Source organism: Crinia signifera, chromosome 19 (assembly GCF_055691185.1).
Source record: "Crinia signifera chromosome 19, ASM5569118v1, whole genome shotgun sequence".
Taxonomy (NCBI): Eukaryota; Metazoa; Chordata; class Amphibia; order Anura; family Myobatrachidae; genus Crinia; species Crinia signifera.
Window position 1 is genome coordinate 24,839,272 of NC_139226.1, and position 27,332 is coordinate 24,866,603.

The 27,332-nt window shown below is 51.1% G+C and overlaps 1 protein-coding gene across 2 annotated transcripts; it reads right to left on the reverse strand.

Annotated features, from left to right (window-relative positions):
- Positions 1–844: 844 nt before the first annotated feature.
- On the reverse strand, positions 845–25,086 carry LOC146041751 (cell adhesion molecule CEACAM4-like). 2 transcript variants are annotated; one of them, XM_083161656.1, is made up of 7 exons: positions 24,934–25,086; positions 21,694–22,050; positions 19,814–19,849; positions 19,576–19,719; positions 5,677–5,738; positions 4,046–4,078; positions 845–1,654 (listed from the first exon to the last, which is right to left on the reverse strand). In XM_083161656.1, the coding sequence occupies exons 1-7, from the start codon at positions 24,989–24,991 to the stop codon at positions 1,589–1,591; spliced, it is 756 nt and encodes a 251-aa protein (XP_083017782.1). In that variant the 5' UTR covers positions 24,992–25,086; the 3' UTR covers positions 845–1,588. The 2 variants fall into 2 exon arrangements, with proteins under 2 accessions (XP_083017782.1, XP_083017783.1); XM_083161657.1 differs by lacking the exon at positions 19,814–19,849.
- Positions 25,087–27,332: the final 2,246 nt, after the last annotated feature.

Sequence of the window (27,332 nt, forward strand, 5' to 3'; positions counted from 1 at the left end):
TAGGTTGGAGTAACTCTGGTGGCAACGCATGGTATAAACCTTGTTGTGGCAGATTGGACTGGCAGATCAAGCTATTTGGTGGGCAGCAGGTATGCCCTCCATCACAGGGGCATTTTGGCTGTTAGCCTTTGGTCCTGTAAAGCCATATTATTGGATGGGTTATTGAGGTCCATTAGGGTGGAAAGCTTGTCATTGGCTGTGCACCATTTTCAGGGATGATCCATTACACCCCTGTTTATGTTTTAAGGCTACAGTGGTAGAGGCGTTAATTGAAACTAAGGTACTTATGTAGTATCTGGGCTGCCGATTTTTTGATTGTATGCCTTAAGTTAAGGCATACAATCAGATGCGATGCGATGCGATATCGCATCGCATCGCATACGATGCGATGCGATGCGATGACCCGATTTTTCCATAGGATTCAATGTTAAAATGGACTGAGTCCATTTTAACATGGAATTCAATGGGAAAAAGGGGTCCTTTTCATACCCCTACTATCCAAGTGGGCATGGAGTTGGATATAAACCTGTGGCGAGCGTAGCGAGCCACCGAGCCCGAAGCGTGGCGAGCGAAGCGAGCCCCGCGAGGGGACGGTATTCTGTGTCCCCTCGCGGGGCTCGCTACGCTCGCCACGCTTCGGGCTCGGTGGCTCGCTACGCTCGCCACAGGTTTATATCCAACTCCATGCCCACTTGGATAGTAGGGGTATGAAAAGGACCCCTTTTTCCCATTGAATTCCATGTTAAAATGGACTCAGTCCATTTTAACATTGAATCCTATGGAAAAATCGGGTCCATCGCATCGCATCGCATCGCATCGCATGCGATTTGGTCGGGTGCGATGCGATGCGATGGACCCGATTTCAAAATCGGCAGCCCAGTTACTACATAAGTACCAAAACTAATTAGCATATTGCTCGGCCTCCCAGCTTTTTGATCACCACCAAATTAGAGACTGTAGAGACTGTACAAAGAAGGACAACTAAAATGGTGCATGGCCTACATCACAAAACATACCAGGAAAGACTAAAAGATCTTAATATGTATACTTTAGAGCAGAGAAGGGAAAGGGGGGACATGATAGAAACTTTCAAATATATTAAGGGCTTTAACAAGGTACAGGTGGGAGACATTCTTCACAGGAAGAGGAGCAGCAGAACACAAGGACATGCTCTGAAGCTGGAGGGAGGTAGGTTCAGGGGAAATGTTAGAAAGAATTACTTCACAGAAAGAGTAGTGGATAAGTGGAATAGCCTCCCATCAGAGGTGGTAGAGGCTAAGACAGTAGAACAATATAAACATGATTGGGATAGGCATATGAATATCCTTACAAAGAAATAAAGATCGGAAAGGGTTGAGATTACCTGAAGGGTAAAAAAAGGGGCAGACTAGATGGGCCAAATGGTTCTTATTTGCCGACAAATTCAAATCCAAAAGTTTTAGTTGATGCTATCATTAGAATCGATGATCTGTGTGACACCACTTACAATTATCTTTGTATTTATTTGTAGATTTAAATGTTTGCAGGATAACAGGTTATAATTAGGTGTTTTGATAACGGTTACAAGAGGGCTTCTGTTACAAGAAGATTATTCAGTGTATCCATGTCCTCCCTTTAGGTCACTGTAAGTGTCCTGGGATTTGTGTTGCAAATCCTACAAGAAATACAGATATATATAGTGTTACACCATACACAATATATTATAAACACATTAATAATAGACTGTGGGGCTAATTCAGGTTAGATTGCTTATGCAGGTCCCCCGATAGTCGCGCAGATCAATAAATATCTGTACCTGATTGAGGAATGGGGGGGGGGGTGGCTGGCATTGCTAGGAATGGGACATATCACTGCCATTTTCTGGAAGTGCTTAGGCCAATAACTTGCAAACCGCCCTGCAACAATTTGGGCCAATTTCGCCTGATTACAACTGATCAGGCCAAGAAATCGGCCCAAATGTGTTTGACATCCAATCGGATATGATGCGCAATCCCGTGCACATCGTACTGGAGTCAGAGGTCGGACCAGCTTGCACCTCCAACCTGGACCCCCTCCCGGGAGCAGGGAATGGGGTTGCATGGTGACACCAAAATGCTGGATCCTGCTCAGTGACAGGAGCATGGTGCTGCATTGTAACATTACATGCAGCACTCCACTCCTGACACTGAAATCACCAACAGCCAATCATGGCTGAGAGCAAGGGAAGCCACCTCACCACCCAGTCAGTGCGAGGGGAGCCGGCTCGCCCCACAGTCAGTGCGAGGGGAGCCGGCTCACCCCACAGTCAGTGCGAGGGGAGCCGGCTCACCCCACAGTCAGTGCGAGAGGAGCCGGCTCACCCCACAGTCAGTGCAAGGGAAGCCACCTGACCCCACAGTCAGTGCGAGAGGAGCCGGCTCACCACACAGTCAGTGCAAGGGAAGCCACCTCACCCAACAGTCAGTGCGAGGGGAGCCGGCTCATCCCACAGTCAGTGCAAGGGAAGCCACCTCACCCAACAGTCAGTGCGAGGGGAGCCGGCTCACCCCACAGTCAGTACGAGGGGAGCCGGCTCACCCCACAGTCAGTGCAAGGGAAGCCACCTCACCCAACAGTCAGTGCGAGGGGAGCCGGCTCACCCCACAGTCAGTGCAAGGGAAGCCACCTCATCCAACAGTCAGTGCGAGGGGAGCCGGCTCACCCCACAGTCAGTGCGAGAGGAGCCGGCTCATCCCACAGTCAGTGCAAGGGGAGCTGGCTCACCCCAAAGTCAGTGCGAGAGGAGCCACCTCACCCCACAGTCAGTGCAAGGGGAGCTGGCTCGCCCCACAGTCAGTGCAAGGGAAGCCACCTCACCCCACAGTCAGTGCGAGGGGAGCCGGCTCGCCCCACAGTCAGTGCGAGAGGAGCCGGCTCACCCCAAAGTCAGTGCGAGAGGAGCCGGCTCATCCCACAATCAGTGCAAGGGGAGCTGGCTCGCCCCACAGTCAGTGCAAGGGAAGCCACCTCACCCCACAGTCAGTGCGAGGGGAACCAGCTCACCCCACAGTCAGTGCGAGGGGAGCCGGCTCACCCCACAGTCAGCACGAGGGGAGCCGGCTCACCCGGCTATCAGTGTGGGTGAGTTGCAGCAGAGGATTACCACTGGAGCCAGGGATGGTAATGTATATTGGTGTAAAAGTAATGTACTATTCTATATCTCTGTTTTTGTATTTAAACACTCTTTCTACAGGTGAACTACAAGTCCAAAGGGGTAAACCAATGCCCTTCATGCTGGGACTTGTGATTCTCCAAATCCCAGAATGTAGGGGAGGCCAGCTGGGACTTGAAGTTTGACTGTAATATAATGTAATTTTAGACATATCAGCAAGGCGTCCACTGCCATAGGCCCTGGATGGGTGAAGCCTGGGGGACCCTTTTATTGGGGGTGTCCCCACTTCTCCAATTACCCCATCCAGGGCCGACCAGCCATGGTGCGCATGGTACGGCCGGGGGACCTTACGTAAAAAGAGTCCCCCCGGCAGTGACATGACAACGCAGGCTGTTGGAGCCCAGTGCTGGTTCCAAAATATGAGGGACCCCCAGTCCCCCCCCCCCCCCCCCCCCAGGACCGGTCCAAGAGTCCGGGGCCGGTTTTAGAAATACAGGGGTTACCTATGCTTTTTTGCCCCTGTATTTTTGGAACCAGGTCCGGCTCAATGAGACCAGGACTGGTTATGCTCAGGGGGGGGGGGGGGGGGCTCATGCCATTTTTTCCCTAAATACCGCACACTTTCATGTCTGAAATATCGCACATTATCATTACCTAAAATCTCACTAAATCGCATGCGAATTCTGACTTTGTCTAAAAAATTGCACCCTTTTACATTGGTGAGTTTTTCAAAAAATGTGCATTTTTTTTGCATGCAAATTTGTGACATTTTAAAACATGACTAAAAATCGCACCCTATTACATATCACCCATAGTTGCACTCACTGCCAACAGATGGCAGTGTTTTGGAGACACACAAATGGACATTAGACATATACAGTATATATAGATGATTGGTTTTCTGGAAACACTCACCATATATGTAGACTCTTGCTTAGCAGGATACCTCTAGAGCAGACAATAGACAGAGGAGTGTTACTGTAACAGGTATAATATGAAGTATTTGATTCTAGATATACTGTACTGTATAGGCTGATCAGTGGCGGAACGTGTGGGTGGTGAGCCCAGGTGCAAAAATATAATGTGGCCCCCCATCATCCACCCCGACCCAAGTACATAATATACAACACAGCAGTGGGTGACAGGGACAGGCAGGGGAGACACATGCAAAATGCTGACATGGAACAGGTCGACACAAGAAATGGTGTACACAAGTTTTTCAGCTGGACATGTGAACCCCCAATTAGTGTAGCGTGTACTATCTCATGACCCACTACAGTTTTGCTCGGCACATGTTAACGCTCCATCACCCTTATTCTGGTTCACTCTCAGAGGCAAATTCCTTCTCAAATGGACAAAACCATGTGCACTGTGGGGGAGGGGGGGGGGGCAGATGTAACATGTGCAGAGAGATTTACATTTGGGTGAGTTATTTTGTTTAAATCCCCAACTAAAATTTACATATGCCCCCCCCCCCCCCCTTACAGTGCACGTGGTATTGTCCATTTGAGAAGGAATTTGCCTTTGTGAGTGAACCAGAATAAGGGCCCATATGTAGGCCCTTGTAACAACCTTTCCATGTGTCAACTATTGCCATGTCGACCTCTTGTTGACCTAGTGCATGTCGTCCTTTTGGCGTTGACCTATACACTGTTGTCCTACCATTTGAATCCCATGGAGACAAGTCCTTCCAAATATCTTATTATGGCCATAATTCAGACCTGATTGACTCCCATAATACACGTGAATGGGGCCGTACTGCGATAAAATCCTGCTATTTTTTTCTTTTGTCGCTGGCTTTACATAGAGTGACTGACAGAGGTTTTCTGGGAGTGTCAGGGAAATACAGGCATGATCAGGTGTTTGATGGGAAGTCATGTGACGTCATCTCCGGCCCCGATCAGACTGTTTCTGTCCCGGTAAGTCCTGGGCTACGCAACGACTATGCACACTGGGAAATCATTTGATGGTGAGTTATTGCGAACGGGTTCACAGCGAATCATCGATCCAGATATTTTTCGCAGGCCTGCACAGGGCGGGATATAGCACGGGAGGGGCGGCGTATACCTGATCACAGGGCTATTACCTGGATTACCCATAGTGTCCCTTATGCTGCAGCAATTCCCGAGTGATCCCATAGAGTACATCAGGGTTGCCGACCCTCCCGGAATTTCCGGGAGTCTCCCGAAAATCGGGACCCCCTCCCGGCCCCCCGGAAGGGTGGGCAACCCTCCCGGATTCAGGGGGGACCCCCGCTGTCCCCCTGATCGCGGCATTAAAATGCCGCAATCCTCGGGGCTCAGAGGAGGGGGCGGAGCTAAAACGACACAATCGCGTCATTTTAGCCCCGCCCCCTCCATGGAAATCTGTGAATTCCTTGTTTTACCAGCATGGGGCGGGGCTTAGTGATGTCACTTGTAAGCCCCGCCCCCTGAGCGGCTGGTGAAATGCTCCTCTCCGGGCTTCTCCCGGAGAGGAGAATCTGAAAGTCGGCAACCCTGGAGTACATACAGTACAATGTACAGACACATCGGTTCTATACTCACCACTGTAGCAGCCTGTACATTGTAATACTCAGTCTCTGGGGCGTCCCTCTTATCTGATGTCACTGTTGGTAATTAGAAATACTTAGATGCATTTACATTGGTTATCATGTAGGATATTACTGTGTTATACAGATGGTTATCATGTAGGATATTACTGTATTATACAGATGTACTGATGCTAAGTGTATTGTCAAATGAATATACTGTCATTGTATTTAGAAAGCCATGTTATACCTCCCAACTGTCCCAATTTACACGGGAGAGTCCTGTTTTTTTGGTGGACTGTCCATGTTTCCCACCCATGGGCAGCAGCGTCCCGAGGGAAGGGGTGGGGTTGTACATGTGCGCAACATCTATTCACAGGAGACAGAGGGGGAAATTTACCAATATGAAAAACCTAGTTTTTCGTATTGGTATTTTCCCTACGACTGCATACGACTGTTTAAGTCGTATGCAAAGTCGTGTTCCGGAGGATCAGTTACAAAGCAGTCATATACGACTGCTTTGTAACCCTCCGATGTCGTAGGAATTCGTATTAGCAGCCATATATACGGCTGCTAATACGAATTATTTGTAGGCAGTCTGCACGGATCAGTCAGATCCGTGCAGGCTGCAAGGTGTAAAAAAAAATTAAATAAATAAATAAATTTAAAAAAAAACGGCGTGGGGTCCCCCCCACAGCCGAAACCAGCACCAGGCTGACAGAGGCTGGAGCCGGTAATTAAAAATCAGGGAACCCGACAAATAGGGTTTCCCCGATTTTTAACAACCAGCCCCAGGCTCCTGCTCTGGGGCTGGTTCCCAAAATACGGGGGACAAAATGACTAGGGGTCCCCCGTATTTTAAGAACCAGCCCCAGGCAAAACCAGCCAGCAGGGTAATGCCACAGCCGGGGGGAGACTTTTTATGCAAGTCCCCCCGGCCAAAGCATTAACCCTACCGACCAGTCAGCCTGGCCAGGGGCCCTGGGGGAGTGGGGACCCCCCCAATAAAGGGGTCCCCCCCTCCAGGACTTACCTGACCAGGCTGAAGCCTGGTGCTGTCCTCGATGCCCCTGGGCGGTGGGCATCGAGCTGATGGTTTGGTGTAAAAAATAGAATAAAAACCATTGTCTTTTACTGGTGAACTATGAGTCCCAGCAAGCCTCCCCCGCAAGCTGGGACTTGGAGAACCACAAGTCCCAGCCTGCGGGGCATTAAAGGGCCCGCTGGGTCTTGTAGTGCCACAGTAAAAGAAAGAGTTAAATAAACACACTGACACACGTGAAAAATAAAAGTTTAATACATACATAACACATACATACTGATACTTACCTTTCTTGATCCCGTAGGTAGCCCTGGTCCTGATGTCCTGTGTCGTCCATGTCGGCTGTCTGCGTCGTCCTCCAGGTCCATGTCGACGGTCCGTGTCGTCCTCCAGGTCCATGGCGGTGTCCGGGTCCGAAGAAATCCATGTTGGAGCTGTGGAAGGAAATCCTACTCACCTGGTCCTGCGCTGAAGAAGTCTTCTCTTGATCCGACGTAGTCCAGGTAATCTTCCTGCTGTCGCCGGTCCCCGCTGTCTGCGCTGTCTCTGCATCGCGCTGAGGAGAGATGCTGAAGTTTCATATTCGGCGCCTCTCCTCAGACTGAATTCTATTGGCCGCCTAGCAGGCCAATCAGGAGCCGACTTTCTCGGCTCCTGATTGGCCTGCTAGGCGGCCAATAGAATTCAGTCTGAGGAGAGGCGCCGAATATGAAACTTCAGCATCTCTGCTCAGCGCGATGCAGAGACAGCGCAGACAGCGGGGACCGGCGACAGCAGGAAGATTACCTGGACTACGTCGGATCAAGAGAAGACTTCTTCAGCGCAGGACCAGGTGAGTAGGATTTCCTTCCACAGCTCCAACATGGATTTCTTCGGACCCGGACACCGCCATGGACCTGGAGGACGACACGGACCGTCGACATGGACCTGGAGGACGACGCAGACAGCCGACATGGACGACACAGGACATCAGGACCAGGGCTACCTACGGGATCAAGAAAGGTAAGTATCAGTATGTATGTGTTATGTATGTATTAAACTTTTATTTTTCACGTGTGTCAGTGTGTTTATTTAACTCTTTCTTTTACTGTGGAACTACAAGACCCAGCGGGCCCTTTAATGCCCCGCAGGCTGGGACTTGTGGTTCTCCAAGTCCCAGCTTGCGGGGGAGGCTTGCTGGGACTCATAGTTCACCAGTAAAAGACAATGGTTTTTATTCTATTTTTTACACCATACCATCAGCTCGATGCCCACCGCCCAGGGGCATCGAGGACAGCACCAGGCTTCAGCCTGGTCAGGTAAGTCCTGGAGGGGGGGGACCCCTTTATTGGGGGGGTCCCCACTCCCCCAGGGCCCCTGGCCAGGCTGACTGGTCGGTAGGGTTAATGCTTTGGCCGGGGGGACTTGCATAAAAAGTCTCCCCCCGGCTGTGGCATTACCCTGCTGGCTGGTTTTGCCTGGGGCTGGTTCTTAAAATACGGGGGACCCCTAGTCATTTTGTCCCCCGTATTTTGGGAACCAGCCCCAGAGCAGGAGCCTGGGGCTGGTTGTTAAAAATCGGGGAACCCCTATTTGTCGGGTTCCCTGATTTTTAATTACCGGCTCCAGGCTCTGTCAGCCTGGTGCTGGTTTCGGCTGTGGGGGGGACCCCACGCCGTTTTTTTTTTAAATTTATTTATTTTTCTATTTTTTTACACCGAAGCCTGCACGGATCTGACTGATCCGTGCAGGCTAAAACGCAAATACGACATGAAAATGGTGTTCTATTTTCCTGTCGTATTTGCATGCCTGTTTTACACCACTAAGCAGCTGTATTATCAGTACGGCTGCTTAGTAAATCAGAAACCACCATTCTTTTGAATGGTGATTTCTGTCGTATTCTATCGATGGTGTAGACATTCGTATTTGTAAATACAAATACGAATGTTCCATCTTTAGGACTACGAATTGTTGTATTTTTGGGATTGTAAATCCCGAAAATACAAATTCGTAAAAAAAAGGTGTATTTCTCCCTACGAATACACCTTTTTTCTACGAATCCATTTTGGTAAATGTCCCCCAGAGGGTCTGGAGTTGTGGCCAGCAGCTCAAAGAGCGCTGGCCACACCCCCATATCAATCATTGTTCATGTGAAGCCACACCCTAGCAGTGAGACCACGCCCCTTCCTGTAATAACTACAGCAGCCAGATTATTAGGAGGCATGTGATCTACCACTACACAATGTACACACATAACAAACATGCGACACATGTTCTGTTCACATTGCACAGTGCTGTTATGTATTAACGCTCATCCAATGACATGCAAGGATGGATTAAGCCTTCTGGGGGCACGTGTCACTTTAGACAGGGGTGCACCCTCCCACATTACTGGCTGCGAACTACACGGGAGAATATATATATATATATATATATATATATATATATATATATATATATATATATATATACACAGGGCTATTTTTCTGCCGGAATGGTCCGGAAGGCCGTTCCTGAAGTTCAGATGAAAAATTACGTCATCAGGAACGGCGTTCCGGAACCTCTAGCAGGGTCTGTAGCGGCTGCCTGTGAACTCTACAGGCAGACAGGCAAGTAGATGCCTGGCGTGCGTCTTGATACGTGCGCTGTACAGGGGCGTGGCCTGGCTAGGATGCAGACAAGACGGATCTCCGTTATGCGCCTGGGAGAGAGTAGTCCCACCCTGTGGGTTGTGACCTCCACCTTCAGTGAAGCCACCTCCCCGCCAGCTGGACGTGTGCCAGGACCCGATCCACGACGACCCCGTCATCCTGCCCCGCCGGGTAACATACAGACTGTCCGGGAACCTACTGCTGATGCCCTCCCCTCCAGACTGACCTATCTCCTGCCTGCAGATCTTTCCGGTCCTCAGGTGCGTTGCACATAGCTGTGAATCCTTCCTGTCATGCCCACTTCACCTGCATCCCTCTGTGTGTCTCAGGCACAATGCAGGGATGGGGGACCCTCACCCACATTTTCCTACACTTCTGCTGGGAGTGCAGACCCCAGACCATCCTTGACCCCTGGGCTTTTCTAGAAGAGATGGCCATCACCTTTATTTGCTTTTAGGGACTTGCTATAGACCCCCCCCCCCCTTTTCTGCAACACTCTGGACAGGTTCCCTGTGACTGGAGATAAGCTATCCCACAGTCTGGTACCTGCCTACCCTCTCTACTAAGGGGCAGCTTCCATAAGAGTCCCCCTGAAGTTGCACTCTGCGCGCTCGGCCCTTAGATCTGTGGTAACAGACAGGACTGGCGCTACTCATCAGACCTGACCACCCTGTTGATGGTCCCTCTCTTCCTTAAGAATGAGAAGGATCAGGGCTATTTTTGAGCCGGAACAGTCCGGAACGCCGTTCCTGAAGTTCAAATTGAAAATGACGTCATCAGGAACGACGTTCCGGAACCTGCTCCAGGCCGCCCAGCACCTGTAAAGTGTACCACCAGCCCACTCGCTGTGTATGGACTCCAGGAGTGAGACGTGCTGCTATCTTTCCCCCTCTCTCACCTTCCGCCGCAGGAGGGGTAGGTGCCGCGGAGCCGGGAGGGACCTTCTGTTCCCCTGCGGGTTGCGGCCTACCCACTCCCTTGAAGCCGGGGCCTAGCTTAGCTGCCGCAGCCCAGGCGCCATATCGGAGACTGCTGGAGATCCGGGGACGCCAGCACCCGCTCCGGGGACTCACAACATCCCGGACTTAGAGACTGAGCCGGGGGCAGCCACTTGCCCAGCAGCACCTAAAAGCTATCGACCGACTGACTGTGGGCAGTGCAGTCATCCACCCAGCACAGGAACAGAGAGGAGCAGGGAGGCACCGGACCAGTGATAACTGCAGCGGTGCCCAATATGCGGGGGTGAGTTCTGTCCCCCTTGGCATCGAGCATGAAGCCCCTTGGCATTGAGCATGAAGCCCCTTGGCATTGAGCATGTAGGTAAGTGGCACTTATGTGTCAAATGTGTAATGGGCATCTCTGTGTGCAGCATATGTTTAATGGGCATCTCTGTGTGTGGCATATATTTAATGGGCATCTCGGTGTGGGCCATATACATAATGGGCATCTCGGTGTGGGCCATATGCATAATGGGCTTCTCTGTGTGGGCCATATGTATAACGGGCATCTCCGTGTGTGGCATATGTTTAATGGGCATCTCTGTGTGTGGCATATGCATAATGGACATCTCTGTGTGGGCCATATGCATAATGGGCATCTCTGTGTGTGGCATATGTATAACGGGCATCTCTGTGTGTGGCATATGTATAACGGGCATCACTGTGTGTGGCATATGTATAATGGGCATCACTGTGTGTGGCATATGTATAATGGGCATCACTGTGTGTGGCATATGTATAATGGGCATCACTGTGTGTGGCATATGTATAATGGCCATCACGGTGTGCGGCATATGTATACCATGCCACTGTTTGGAGGAATTACATGTTTTTCTTTTTTTTTTATGTAACGCCCCGTCTCTTTTGTAGCTCCTCCCACATCACCGCCCACTTTCTGCCCCGCCCAGAGTTCCTGAACCTATTTTCCTACAAAAATAGCACTGTATATACACCACATGAAAAGCCTGTGTTTGTCTTTCTGTACATTAATCACAGCTGCCTCTGATTAAAATCCCTCCCATAATGATGACACTGCTGCTGTCCTGTATAGGCTTGTGAAGCATGTGATGAGCTCCATTAAGGCAAAACGAAGGCTGCATAAGCCAGAGTGTAGTTAAGAGCCCGGGGATTTAGGGGTTAAACGCAGATACACAAGCAGCATCAGAGCAGTGTGTAATTCTTAGACAGGTTAGCATGTGGTGCTTATGGGCCAATCAGCACCCAGAGGGGAGGTAGCTTAAGTGGGGTATATAGGGTCCAGCTTAGGGGGAGGAACTTCCTCTTGGAATCCGGATTCACACAGTGCAGCACGCGAAGCTAAGTACATTTTACCTTGTTTTTAGGCCTGTTGTCATTCGCGCAGCTGCAATTATGTCCGGCCGCCCCAAGAGATCTGCTCCACCACCTAGGTGGTTGGCAGACGCAGCCCGCCCGCTGGCGACTGTACCAGCGCGCGGGGGAGGCAGGGGAGGCAGCAGGACGGCCGCGACCGCGTCATCGCGGGTGAGCGTGCCGTCTCCTGCACATTCTGCCTCTGGGGGACATGCGTCCCCACCGCAGGGAAGCGTTTCCCCGGCTCAGCAGGGCTCTGCTGTGAGCGGGGAGCGCGCTGCGCCAGCAGCACATGGTGGGCACCCAGCAGCGAGTAGCGCTGCTGGGGACAGTGCTCTGGCGCCATCTGCTGGCGTTTTAACGCCAGCGCAGGGTATGCAGACCCCTATGGGCACCCCACGCGCCTCAGGCAGCGGGGTGAGTGGTGGGGGGGTGTCACTCAGCGGGGGGGGATGGGGGGGTGCCCCCCAGGACTAGCACCCCATTAGCGCAGGGTCCAGGGAGTCCTCTGCAGGTCATAACAGGGGGCCCCACATGGAGCCCTCTGCGGATGAATGCAGGTGGGCAGCGCGGTGCGGGTCAGGGCCCTCTGGCTTCCCTGACAAACATCATAGCCCCGGGGAGGGGCTCTCTCATCCCCTTGGGCTGGGACGGTGGCCGTGGGGACGCTTTCGTCGGCGGCCGGATGGATGGCGGTGCCCCCCCCTTCCAGGGTTGGCAGGCCCCGCAGCAGCAATGGCATCAAGGCCAGCAGCCATTCCCCGCGGCCCCTCAGGGCTTCGCCGGGGCCCCGGCGGGGCAGGGGGGACACCAGGGGTTTGGCCACACGGGTTTTGGTGCGGGTCAGCAGGCATACATGCAACCCCCCGTGCAGCAGCAGCAGCAGTGGGCTTTTCCCGGTCAGAATGCGGGGGGTTACCCGGGGTACCCCATGCCCAACCCACAATACGGGCCCTACACAGGGACCCAGCAGCCCCCTTTCCCGTACTTTCCCCAAGCAGCGGGGACAGGTGGAGGGTTTCCCGGGGGGTATTTCGGGGGGGCATGGCAGGGTGCTGGTGCACCACAACCGCAGGGCCCGGGGGTGCCGCAACAGGTTTTTCAGGGGGCGGCTTACACGCACCCCAACATGTATGCCCAGGCTCAACAGGTCAACCAGGTTTATGCGACTGGGGGCCTGGGGAGCTCTGGTACAGCAGCGGGAGGGTCAGTAAGGGTGACGGGCTCAGGATATGGTCCTAACACTGCACCTTTATCTCCCGAGGTATCCTCTGTCGGAGGCAGGAGTGGCATGTTCGGGGGATCGTCCCAGGAAGAGGACGCAGAAAGGTCCAGGAGGGTCCCGGAATCCAGACCGTAAACACCGGTGACGGCTCCAGCCATACCCAGGGTCCTGGCTCCGGCCCCCAGGTCGACCGAGACCCCTGCATCCACGTCAAGGGCAGAAGCATCCACTTCCGCAGGGACAGGGGCCACAGCACGGGCGGATCCCGTGGTCCAAGGCGAAGCTTCTGGAGATGGTGAGAATGACAATACTTCAGAGTGTGCATCCTCTTCCTCTCACTCCTCAGCCAGTAGTGACGAGTCTGGGTCCCCCAAGCGCCCGCGCAAGTTTACTAAAATGGTGGCACGCGCGGTTGCGAAAAAAGTGGGTGGCACTAAGCGGGCTAGGAAAGAGGCGGATCCTGAAGTAGCTGCCACAGCGGGCGATATGGTCCATTGCACCAACACCGCCATGGCCAGGGGCCTGCGTAAGGGTGTAAAGGACAAAATAAAAAGGGGAAAGTTTGTCGACTTCTTTACACTGACAGTCGACATGAAAAAAGACTTTGAGGCAGCCAAGAAAGCGGGAAGTGGTAGCGAGGCGGCCTTTAAAGGCTTCCACAATTGGCTGAAGGGCTTTTTAATATTCTCCTCTTGTTACCTGAGCACAAGGCCTGGGGAGCACGTGAACGTCTTACGCTACCTGTTCCTTGTGAACGAGACGTACACGGATTATAAGGGGCAGGCGTGGCGGAACTACGATGAGAAGTTCCGCCTCGCCCACGCCGGGTCAAGGGTCATGCCCATGGGCTGCAAGCACGTGGAGATATGGCTCGAGGTCATAGGCAAAGGGCAGCATAGCTCAGATACATCGGGTAGGAAGCCATTTCCTGCGGCCAAACCCGGGTCCAAAGCCGGCGGCAAAGGGAAGTGCTTTGCGTACAACGAGGGCAAATGTGACAGGGGCGCCAAGTGCCGCTTCCGTCACGACTGCAGTAACTGCGGGGGGGCGGGGCACCCCTCCAAATCCTGCAGGTCAGCAGCCAAAGGTGGGGATCACGGGGACGCCGGCACTGGCGGAAAGTAAGGCCCCTTCCCCAATTGTGGTAGACGCCCTGGCCCGTAGGTTAATGGCGTACCCTAACAGGGCTGATGCTCGGTTTTTGTTGGACGGGTTTAGTTTTGGTTTCCCCCTCCCCATCCCTGACGGAATCAGAGTTTCCTGCATTAGGAACCTCAAGTCGGCCAGGGATTTTCCAGATGTGGTCCGCCAGAAGGTCCAGGCTGAAGTAGCCCTGGGCAGGATGGCGGGCCCCTTCCAAGGGAACCCCCTCCCTGACATGTGTTTTTCCCCTCTCGGGGTGGTCCCTAAGAAGACCCCGGGTAAATACAGGTTGATTCAGCACCTGTCACACCCCCACGGCGCGTCCATAAACGACGCCATCCCGGATGAGTTCTGTAGTGTGCAGTACCAGCTATTTGACGAGGTGCTGGGCATAGTCCGGGGTTTCGGCCATGGAGCACTTATGGCCAAACTGGATATTGAATCCGCGTTTAGGCTCCTCCCATTACACCCTAAGTCCTTCAGGTTCATGGGCTTTAGGCTAGATGGAGGCTGTTACATAGACAAGTGCTTACCGATGGGCTGTTCTGTCTCCTGCTCTTACTTCGAGAAATTCAGCACGTTCCTGCACTGGTGCATACAGAGCAGTACAGGCTGTGCGGGCGTAGCCCACTACCTGGATGACTTTCTCTTTGTGGGACCAGGAGACGACGGCACGTGCGCCCATATATTGTCCAGGGCGGTTTCCCTGCTAGAGGAGCTGGGGGTCCCTATAGCTGCGGATAAGACGGAGGGACCCACCAGGGTCCTGTCTTACCTTGGCATAGAAATAGACTCGGCTGCAGGGTGCTGCCGCTTGCCCGAGGATAAGGTGACAAAGCTTCAAGGGCTAATAGTCGAGTGCTTGCAGAAGAAGAGGATACAGCTGAGACTATTGCAGTCCCTGCTGGGGTCCTTTAATTTTGATTGCCGCATCATTCCCATGGGGCGGGTATTCTGCCGCAAGCTCGAGAGGGCCACGGCGGGGGTTCGGGACCCCCACCACACGGTCAGGCTGTCACGGGAAATGCGAGACGACATGGAAGTGTGGTCCACATTCCTGGGGCAATTTAATAGGGAGCTTATATGGCCCACGGAGCCAGAATCCAGCAAGGAACTGCAGCTCTTCACTGATGCGGCTGGCTCCACGGGATTTGGGGCTTATTTCCAAGGGGAATGGTGCGTCGCACGGTGGCCACAGTCTTGGATTGACAGGGGTTTCACGGTCAATCTTTTGCTGCTGGAACTGTTCCCCATCATAGTATCAGTGCAGCTGTGGGCAGCGGAATTGGCAAATCGGAGCATAGTGTTCTGGTGTGACAACCTGGGGGTGGTACACGCAATTAACAATCAGAGGGCGGTTTCCCCAGAGGCCCTCAGGTTGCTGCGTTACCTGGTGCTTCATTGTCTGAAGTACAATATACATTTTAGGGCTAGACATGTCCCAGGCATAGAAAACACTATCGCTGACGCCCTGTCTAGGTTTCAGTTTACTAAGTTTCGGGAGCTCGCTCCTGAAGCGTCACCCCTGGGGCTTAGGTGTCCAAATCTTGTATGGCAGATCATAGAATCGGCATGAAGGGTTTGGCACTGCTGCCACTGGCGCCCTCAACCCGCAGGGCTTACGAGGCGGCCTGGAGGGATTGGGAAGAGTTTCAGTCTGCGCCTGACACTAGCGGTAAGTCGGTCGAGGACCGGTTACTCGCATTCGTATGGGGCCATTATGTAAGGGGCAGATCAAAGTCGGCTATGACGGCGGCTTTGGCTGGTATAGCTTTCCACAGCAGGCTGAGAGGGGAGCAAGATCCCACAGCCTCTTTTGTATTAAGTAAGGCTTTGAGGGGCTGGGCTAAGCAGCGGCCAGTGCCTCCTGACACTCGGCGGCCTATAGACGAGCGCATGCTAGGGGAGCTAGTAGCAAATCTGGATAAGGTGGCTGATAACCCCTTTGAGGCTGCGCTCCTGAAGGTGGCCTTTGCATTCGCCTTTTTCGGGGCATTCAGGATTGGGGAACTGGTTGCTGCGAGCAAGAAGGCCCAGTCTGGTCTTAGGTCGGGGGACGTGGTTCTCCATGAGGACCACGTCCTGTGCAGGATACAGAGATCCAAAACAGACCAGTTGGGAAAGGGTAGTTGGGCCACCCTGCGATCCAGTGTGAACCAAGCCATTTGTCCTGTAGCATTGTGCAGGGACTACATGTCTCTTAGGCCGGTTGGAGCCATGCAGTTTTTGGTGCACACAGATGGTGTGCCCCTCACCCGGTTTCAGTTCGGGGCTGTGTTTAGACGGTGCTTGACCGGCATAGGCCTGAGGGCTCAGGATTATGGGACGCACTCCTTTCGCATAGGGGCCGCAACATGCGCAGCGGCGGCGGGGCTTCCACCCTCTGCCATACAGAAGGTAGGGAGGTGGAAGTCATCGGCTTATAGGAAATATATAAGATTAGATAAGTTAGATAAAGTAGATAAGTTGTAGAATGCGCCTGTTGCGCCAGCCCAAAAACGTAAGTTTACAATCGGTTCTGGAACGGCTAGCGTTCGGGAATCGACGGTGTGGAGTGAATTTTTTACTTTTTCCTCCGAGATAGAACTAATTCAATTCGGCTGTCACCAAAGTTCACCGGAGGTTTTTTAAGTTTTTCACCTTCACTTGGGCTGTTTACTGTATTCTGGTTGTGTTACAGTGTATAATATATTGATGTTAACGTTAGGTTTTTTTCTCTTTCAGCCTTTTCCCTTTCCTCATCACATCAGGGGAGAGTTTGGGTAGTGGGCCACTCATATATTTTTTGGGCGGCCAGGCATCCCATGGCCTCCAGAGCTTTAGGCTTGCTACGAGCTGACTCAGTGCAGTGGTTTGGGGTTAGGGGACTTCAGTGGGGTGGGCTTTATAGCCTGCTGGTTTCCAAGGCCCGCGGTTCAGGTCCCCCCAACACATTGATTATACATCTAGGGGGCAACGACCTGGTTAAAAATACAGGGCTCTCACTCATGTGTAGCATAACGGCTGACCTGGAGCGCATTGCGGCCCTTTGGCCAGGTGTGCAGTTAGTGTGGTCTGATATCGTCCCCCGGCTTCAGTGGCGGGGCTGCAGGAATGCAGTTGCCATAGATAGGGCAAGGCGAAAGGTGAACCACGCAGTTTCCAGGAGGGTGAGCGCCATGGGGGATAGGGCAGTGCGGCACCCCACGATAGTTAGGGAGTCGGCCCACCTTTATAGGTCAGACGGGGTCCACCTGTCTGACGCGGGCATGGAAATTTTCCTGGGTGACATCTTTTCTGGCGTGACTCGGCAATAGGAAGGCATTAGGTCTAGTTTAGGGGTGGCGGGCCTGGTCCCGGGCGACCTTGTTAGGTCTGGGGAGCCTTGGCAGTGGCGAGAAGGCGCTCTCGACCAGCAGTCGGGTGAGGTGTCAGGTGGTCACCGTGCGGTATTACCCCCCCCCTTGCCAGGACGGTGGGCGAGTCCCGAAATGAGCGGGGACGGTGGGCACTTCCTTGAGGTGTCCGCGCCTTACCTTAGAGGGGGCGGGGAGCCGTCACGGTGCAGGCTGTACCTTACGTAAGGGGTGTGTTTGTTAGATTGGAGCGAGGCAGTCGCTGCCATTGACATACACCTCTGACTGGTGCTGGTCTCAAGTGCTGTCTTGGCCATCCCTTTGATAGACTAACAAGGGTCATACCACCTAAATAAATAACTTGACCATTTTAAACTTATGCCATGGTTGTCTGAGTCTTATTTTTAGATAAGGTGTCCGCGTGAATTATTTCTAGGAAGTTATGGTAAAGGTAACAACAAAGGGTAACCAATATAATCCCTTGGGCGCCTTAGGCAAAACGAAGGCTGCATAAGCCAGAGTGTAGTTAAGAGCCCGGGGATTTAGGGGTTAAACGCAGATACACAAGCAGCATCAGAGCAGTGTGTAATTCTTAGACAGGTTAGCATGTGGTGCTTATGGGCCAATCAGCACCCAGAGGGGAGGTAGCTTAAGTGGGGTATATAGGGTCCAGCTTAGGGGGAGGAACTTCCTCTTGGAATCCGGATTCCCACCCTCCCATTCCTTCTTTTCTTTCCTCTCTCTGGTGCTCATTGCCTTCGGGCTGTCCAAACAATTCGGTTAAATTTAATTTAGTTTAAAAATCGGCGAGAAGGCGCTCTCGACCAGCAGTCGGGTGAGGTGTCAGGTGGTCACCGTGCGGTATTACCCCCCCCTTGCCAGGACGGTGGGCGAGTCCCGAAATGAGCGGGGACGGTGGGCACTTCCTTGAGGTGTCCGCGCCTTACCTTAGAGGGGGCGGGGAGCCGTCACGGTGCAGGCTGTACCTTACGTAAGGGGTGTGTTTGTTAGATTGGAGCGAGGCAGTCGCTGCCATTGACATACACCTCTGACTGGTGCTGGTCTCAAGTGCTGTCTTGGCCATCCCTTTGATAGACTAACAAGGGTCATACCACCTAAATAAATAACTTGACCATTTTAAACTTATGCCATGGTTGTCTGAGTCTTATTTTTAGATAAGGTGTCCGCGTGAATTATTTCTAGGAAGTTATGGTAAAGGTAACAACAAAGGGTAACCAATATAATCCCTTGGGCGCCTTAGGCAAAACGAAGGCTGCATAAGCCAGAGTGTAGTTAAGAGCCCGGGGATTTAGGGGTTAAACGCAGATACACAAGCAGCATCAGAGCAGTGTGTAATTCTTAGACAGGTTAGCATGTGGTGCTTATGGGCCAATCAGCACCCAAAGGGGAGGTAGCTTAAGTGGGGTATATAGGGTCCAGCTTAGGGGGAGGAACTTCCTCTTGGAATCCGGATTCCCACCCTCCCATTCCTTCTTTTCTTTCCTCTCTCTGGTGCTCATTGCCTTCGGGCTGTCCAAACAATTCGGTTAAATTTAATTTAGTTTAAAAATCGGCGAGAAGGCGCTCTCGACCAGCAGTCGGGTGAGGTGTCAGGTGGTCACCGTGCGGTATTACCCCCCCCAAAATGAGCGGGGACGGTGGGCACTTCCTTGAGGTGTCCGCGCCCTACCTTAGAGGGGGCGGGGAGCCGTCACGGTGCAGGCTGTACCTTACGTAAGGGGTGTGTTTGTTAGATTGGAGCGAGGCAGTCGCTGCCATTGACATACACCTCTGACTGGTGCTGGTCTCAAGTGCTGTCTTGGCCATCCCTTTGATAGACTAACAAGGGTCATACCACCTAAATAAATAACTTGACCATTTTAAACTTATGCCATGGTTGTCTGAGTCTTATTTTTAGATAAGGTGTCCGCGTGAATTATTTCTAGGAAGTTATGGTAAAGGTAACAACAAAGGGTAACCAATATAATCCCTTGGGCGCCTTATCAGAACTCAGCACAAGCTTCTCAGCCTCTGACCTCTTGTGCAAAGTCTCATGGGTCAACTCCCAGTAATGCACTGTCAGTGTGCCTTGGCTCCAGATGCTCAGCACCATAAATCATTGTCTCATTGCCAGATAGGTGAAGCTGCAGCACTACCCCACTCCCATGCACAAAACTTTTAGCTAAAAACTTGCACGTCTCCCCCATTACCTGTCTGTTGCTCTCTCACGGTAAGGACACATCTCTTATACAGCAGGAAGCTTGCACTAACAATCAGCACAACTCCCAGGACTGTCCCACAGATGACTCCAGCGGTCCCTCCAGCACCGAGCCCAGCAGAGCCTCCCCAGGCACCTGTGCAATACATGGATGTCTGTTCTTAGAATATTTTAGCAAATAAAATAAATTATAAGGGAATAATATAAATCCAATCAGCAGCGGCTCCTACCTGTGTGGGGGAGGGGGCTGCCTGTGGCCATGCTACCTGGTGTGGGGGACCAGCATCATTACCGACAGGAACACAAAAGCATACAACATGAACATTTTTGTAAATATTACAGGGTTTTTGTTTTTTTATTCAAACAGTTTATTGTACTTTTAAATGAATTATAAGAACAGTAACATTGAAGCAACCAATCCTGCGCTTCCTAGAGAACTAAACCCCCAAACTTACCTGATCCGAGGCCGGCTCAAAGAGGGTTCAATCCGTCCAGCCATTTTCCAGACCCGTGATCGGCACCAGCTTTATTCCCGCAGTTGATGTCAGACAGCACCAACGTGTCTGTGGTGTCTACTGAAAGGGGGCTGGGGGATGCAACTGGGGCCATCGGCTTTGGGGGCGATAATGCCCAGGCAGGCAGGTAGTCCCCTTTATCTCATTTTTTTTTATTGCCACGTGGGCATGGCTGTGCTGCCATCCTGTACATCCCTCCATCCTTCTGTGACTGCCAGCACCAATAAAATGGTGCAGGGGCACATGAGACCAACCACCGCTAGAGTCAGGTCAAGGGATTCCCACCACTGCCAGAGCAAAGGAGTCCCACCACCATTGGAGTTGACACCAGGTCACTCCAGCACCGATGAGATGGCACAGAGCACATGAGACCCACCGCAGGATAGCTATCCCCCTCCCCCACTGCCTCATCTCTCCCCTCTCTTTTTTCTCCTTTCTTTTTTGCTCTCTATCCATCCCATTTTCTCTAATATACTGTATGATTGCTCTCTCTTCCCCCTCTCTCCCCTGCTGTCTCTTGTCTTTCTATCTCACCCTGCCCCCTCTCTCCCCTGCTCTTACTTCCTCCTGTCCTTGCCTCTAACTCTCAACGTTCTCTCACTCCACTTCCATCTCACCTACTGTACCTTTATTCCTCAATCTGCCCCTAGTCTCTCTCTTTCTCCTCTATCTCTCTCCTCCCAATGCTTCTCCTCCGTCACTTTCCTTCCTTTCCCTCTCTGATAGACTATCCCTGTTTCTCTCTCTCTCTAACACCAACTCTCTCTCCCCGTATCTCCCCTTTCTCTCTCTGACCACCCCCACTCTCTTTCCCTGACAACCCCTATGTCCCTCTCTCCCCAACTATCCCTCCCTGACAACCCCTCTCTCTCTAATTCTCTTTTTTTCCCCACCACTCCTCCTTTGTCTTCATAACATGAAAATTCTTGCTCTGATCTTTATCGCTCCCTCCCTGACATTCTCCTACTCAAAACCCCTCCCTCTTGCTCCACCCCCTTTCTCTATGACACCCTATCACTGGCTCCTCTCTTTCTCACATTCCCTCTTTTTCCATGAAGCCCTCACTCCTTCATTCACACTTCTCTCTCTTTCTCTGACTCTCTCTTGTGGCACAATGCACCAAGCAGTGGCCGAACATCCAGCCGCCCATCACATATCACATATTCAATAACTATATACAATGAGCAGCACAAAAGGCAGCCCTTCTGATAAGCGCTGCCCATTGCTATCCCCGCCACTACCTGAACCTCCGGGTCTGTAACCCAGGAGTCCCTCTGTACATATGCAGAGACGCCTGTAACAGCGGTGCATGCTGGGAGAGATCCGGGTCAGATCCCTCACACAGCAGCAATATAATGCATGGTTTTTACTTAATTTCTACTTTAGTACATCCCGGCTATTTCTTCTGTTCCCCTAAACACCATTGTAGTGACAATAGTGGTGTTGGGGCCTTTCAGAAATTTGCTATGGGGCCCACAAAGTCTCTTTACACCCCTGGCTGGAGCTACCCCTGTACCCAGCCTTACACAGAGGTGACCCAGCTCATTATTCATCATACAGCTGCCTGGGGCAGTTACACCATTGTTACTACTCACCATAGACAGTCAGGGTCACAGACGCTTGCTCTGCTGGACTATATGTCTGTATCTTCACTGTGTAATTACCAGAATCTTCTATATGGAGATCTGTGATCAGTAAGGAGCTATTTGGGAAAGGTGTGATCCGAGAGACGTATTGAGGCCCAGTAACTGGTGTGGAAGGTTGAACAGGAAAATATGTGAGGACTATATACTGAGTATCTGTGCTTGGTCCTTTATACCAAATGAAAGCTAAAATTGTCCCGGTGACCCCAGTAACACTCAGGGTGACAGATTCCGAGATCACTGGATACTGAGGGATCAGCTGAATACTGATGGTTCCACCGGTCAGATCCATCCACAGACTGAGGAGAACTGGAAGAGAAACATCCTGACATCAATCATCAGCCAATCTGACAGGGTTACTGCAGGATGTGGTGGTGACAAATACATCTGTAGCCCCTGAGGGTACTAGTGATGGCAGGAGACCTGATGTGGGCACATAATTATATGAAATATGGAAATATACATATGGGTGATACTGTAAAGAGTGGCGCTAATGTACAAGTGACATCGCTCATTTTGGCCCTTCAGAACCAGATCATTTGTAATATCGTCCATTGTGGACACCCGATGTCTGTAGTGATGCGCACTCCTGTGGGTGGTTAATGACCTCCCCTTTTGTCTGTACATGCAGTTTAATTTGACTATTTCATGTTTCATGAACACGTGCACGTTCAGGAGGGGCCCGGGTGATGTCAATGAATGATGTCATTAATCGGCTATATCATGCGCCCAGGAGTTCATGGGTAAATTGTTGATGATGTCATCCATGGAAGATATTGAAAAAAATAGGTGCCCTCCACTCCCCCCGGCTATTGATGCGCAGAAACATCTTAAGCTGTGGATACACGGTACGATTCTAGCTATCGATTTTGAAATCAAATAGAAAATGAGTTTGAGTCGTAGTGTTCAGCCGCACGCATTGCCGATTCCATGCTGTGCTCCCCCGTTTAGTCAATATCGAATAGAAAAATCAGACAAGTGCTGGATAGGCAAATCTTGACTAACTCATCTGTAGAATGTATTTGGCCTAGGGTCATATTACAAGATAGTCTAAAGCCCTGAACACAAGAGACCACCCGACATCCGCGATGAGCAACTAGCTTAAGCACGATCGCTCAGCACTCAGGTCAGGATGCTGGGGTTAAATATACCAATGCAAGCATCCTGGTTACCGCCTGCAGACAGCCACTGTAATCCCCAAATCTTTTATGATGCCAGAGATTAAATCCTGACTGCCGGGATGACAAATGGTCAGTATGGAGGCAGCACTATCGTGCACCCAGGGAAGAGACGGTTTAGGTTTAGGCACTAGTGGGGAACTTAGGGTAGGGCTATGGGTAGAGGGGATAGGGTTAGGCACTTGGAAAGGGGGATTGGATTCGGGATCAGGGGGGTTAGGTTTAAGTGGCAGGGTGTGGGGGATAAGTTTAGGCACTAGTGTTAGTACTTAAGGTCATGTGTGCGGGGAAGAAGGGTTAGGTTTTTGGGGGAGGGTGGCAATGGTAGGGTAAGTAAACTCCCCTGACCCATGTCAGGATTCCCTCCTTCTGGATACCAAAATCAATATTCTGACTGCTGGAAACCCCAGATATATATATATATATATATATATATATATATATATATATATATATATATATATATATATATATATATATATATATATATATATATATATATATATATATATATATATACTGTATATATCCAGAGACAGGGCACTCACCAATTTCTATTGCAATAAGTGTATTTATTCCTCACAGATGCTGCATAGTACCAATGTGTTTCAGTCCTAATCTTGGACCTTAGTCATGGTGCCGTCCATCATAAGAATCCCCAAGCCCACTGCACTGGGGTGGGGAAGGTTGTGGGTGTGAGTGCTGATGTGAGTATGACCCGGTGCTGCCCTCCAGTGGCCAGGGCCCACAGGCAATTGGCTAAAGCTGGCTAGTGGTGGCACCGGCCCTGTCTATGTTAGAGTGAAGATATAGGATCCAAAGCCCGCTAGAATCCGACAGTGGGATGATGGTGTTTTGCCTCGCTCTGGGATCCTAGTCTGGTGGGAAAACCTGAGCCAGACTCAGATCCCAGCTCGAATCTGGAAGATCTTGGAAGAGGGTTCGGATCTTGGAGATCCAAACCTGCTCATCCCTGACACTTACATGTTACATGCATGTTAAAAACAGCACGATTAACAGACAGGTTATTGCTGCATAAGTTTTGCTGTGAAATGTAATCTTACATTTTTAATTATATATTTTCGGGCTTGATAATCCATTATAACAGGCAATGGTCAGTAGGAGGACAGTTAGGGTGACTAACTCATCCCTTTAATCCGGGACACATATTAATTACACAGGTTCTGTGGCAGTTTAAAACCAGGTGAAATGGAGTCTTGAGGTGTGACAGTTTAAAACCAGGTGAAAGCCAGGCACAGAACCTGTGTAATTAATATGTGTCCCGGATTAAAGGGATGAGTTGGTAACCCTAAGGACAGTGTCTAGGTCGACAGACAAAAGGTTGACACATGATAAAGGTTGACATGCTCCGCTGTATGGTCCATGGTAATATGTGCTGTAATATACATGTGATAACAAGGGCGTAACTACCATAGGTGCAAGGGGTGCAGCTGCTCTGGGGCCCAGAGCTGAAGGGGGCCCATCTTTACCATCTAAGTAATATGTTTCACATGCATTTATCACCATTAGTTGCTAAATAGGGGGCCCTTACAAACTTTTGCTATGGGGCCTACAAATATCTAGTTACGCCCCTGTGTGATAATGTAGTATAGATGTATCATTATGTATGTGGCACCTTACCTCAGGGTTGCCTACCCTCCCAGATTGGCCAGGAGGGTCCCGGAAATTGGGTCCCCATCCCAGCCCACCGGAAAGGTGGGCAAACCTCCCAGATTCTGAGGTGCCCACAAATTCACCCAGGGTCCGGGTATTTAAATAGCGCAACTCAGTGTTTAAATACCATGATTCACAGCATTTTGGGAGGGGAGGGGTTAAATTACATCATTTTAACCCCGCCCCCTCCTCTGAGACCAGTAAATCCCGGTATTTGCAGGGCTGGAGAAGGGGCTTGAGGATGCAGATATCAGGCCCCGTCCCCCGCAGCTCTGCTGTCAGTCTCCTTTCTGGGCTACTCCTGGAGAGGAGACTGTAGAAGTAGACAACCCTGCCTTACCTGCTGTTACACAGACCCTCATTGTAGATGTCCGCTCCGTGTGTCTCCTGTTTATCATCTGTAGAATGAGGAATCTGTGTGTAATGATTTAGTAATAGAGCTGATATCTCGTGTCACTGCACCAACCACAGAACTTCCTGGTCCTGTAACCTAGTGACACCACCAGAAAACCACATAGTGAGGCATTCATTGTCTGTACATAGAGAGGAATTCCGAGGATAAGAAATTGCCATTTGTGGGTGTCACCAAGACATTTTCTGGGAGGAACAGGAAAATCTCTGGCGTGCCCAAGGGCCTGTTAGCTGCAGCCTCGGTCAGCCTGTTTCTATTACAAAGTTGTGGAACAGTCTCGGTTACGTGCAGGCTGCACATAGTGGAAAAATCATTTGATGGTGAATGAGTTGCGTATGGATCTGCGGCTGTGCACAGGTCGGGTTTATCTGTGTCTGGGAGGCGGGTATCTGATCGCAGGGCTCTGAAACTTTGCACATAGTGATCAGGCCTGAATAACCCCCAAAGTGCAGCCAATAATGTTTAATATTATGATTATTTATTATTTATAATTTTCTCATTTTCATCACATAAAGTATGATTAATATACCATGTGTGTCTATAACAGGGTTGCCTACCCTCCCGGATTGGCCGGGAGGGTCCCGGAAATCGGAAAGGTGGGCAATCCTCCCGGATTCTGCATCACCCTCCGGATCTCCCCTGCAGCTGCCCGGTCACATCGTTGAATTACCGCGATTCGCGGCTATTCGCTGGGAGGGGGAGGGGCTAAATATGCAAATAGTGCCCCCACAAATCGGGGGGATTTCCAGTGCTGGGGCAGGGCTTGATGACGTCTACATCAGGCTCCCGCCCCCACACGTGATGCTGACAGACTCCTCTCCGGGCTTCTCCCGGAGAGGAGAATTCTAAAGTAGGCAAGTATGGTCTATAAATATATATATATATATATATATATATATATATATATATATATATATATATATATATATATATCTTATATATTTGGCTACATCTGTCACTCAAAGTGTGTCTGAAGCTGTAACGCTGGGTGGAGCCTCTGACTCACATGACTGACTCACACGACAGAGAACCAGCCCAGTGAGCCCACCCTCTGCCTCTCCATGTTACACAGCAAAGACACAGCTACTCACCAGACACACCAGGTGAGCGCCCCACACCTCCATACCTCCCAACATGACCCTCTCCAGGAGGGACAGAATGCTCTGTTTGTGGACTTCCATCTTAATTTATGATTGTCATCACCTGTTTTAAACAGGGTAATTGATAAGAAAGGTGTTTAAGCACAGGTGATGGTAATCCATAAATTAAGAAGAAAGTCCAGAAACAGAGCAATGTGTCCCTCCCCATTCACGGCAACCCCACGATTAAATGGCACATGCAAAACACTGACATGGCTATGGTCGACAATGAAAAAGGTTGACATGAGTTTTTGAAGATTTATTTTTCACTTTTTCAATGTTTTCATATTCATTCTCATGTGTCGACATGGACACCAATGAAGTGCCACACTTATGTCAACATTTACATGTGTTGACCTTTCTGGGTTGATTTTTTTCTTGCGGCGATTCGCGGCACCCCCCGGCGACCCCCCTCCCGTGATTCACAGCACACCCCCCCCAATTCGCGGCGACTCCCGCGATTTGCGGCCCCACCCCGTGACACACCCCCTCCTGCGATTCGTGGCACCCCGCGAACCCCCCCCCCCCCACGATTTGTGCCAACCCCCCAGGCGGGTGGGGGGTCGCGGTACCCCCCACCCCCCGCGACCCCCCTTACCGTGATTCCCCCCCCTGTCATTGTGGCAACCCCCCGCCCCTGCGACCCACTCTCCCACGATTCACTGCAACCCCCCGCGTCCCCCCCTCCCACGATTCGCGGCACCCACACCCCCCCCCCGCGACCCCCCCTCCCGCAATTCACGGCATCCACCCACGACCACTCCTCCCGTGATTCGCGGACACACCTCACCTCCTCCCTCCCCCCCCACCCCCGCTCGCGATTCACGGCAACCCCAGGATTAAATGACACATGCAAAACACTGACACGGCTATGGTCGACAATGAAAAAGGTTGACATGAGTTTTTGAAGATTTATTTTTCTTTTTTGAATGTTTTCATATTCATTCTCATGTGTCGACATGGACACCAATGAAGTGCCACACTTATGTCAACATTTACAAGTGTTGACCTTTCTGTGTTGATTTTTTTTACAGTGACAACTATGTGCACGTCAACCTACACATCATCAACCAATTCTTTGTATAATATATAACACCTGTTCTGTTTTACTGTAGGTGTTTTAAGTCAGATCTTTTACTGCTACTATTACTGTTTATGTAAATGCATTCTGAATGACAGCAACATCCT

Coding starts and splice junctions, on each gene's coding strand:
- LOC146041751 (XM_083161656.1), bottom strand. CDS start 24,991: ATGATAAACAGGAGACACACGGAGCGGACATCTACAATGAGGGTCTGT. Junction 4,079..5,676: donor ATGTACAGGCTGCTACAGTG/GTGAGTATAGAA, acceptor TGTCTGCTCTAG/AGGTATCCTGCTAAGCAAGA. Junction 1,655..4,045: donor AGCAAGAGTCTACATATATG/GTGAGTGTTTCC, acceptor TATTTCTTGTAG/GATTTGCAACACAAATCCCA.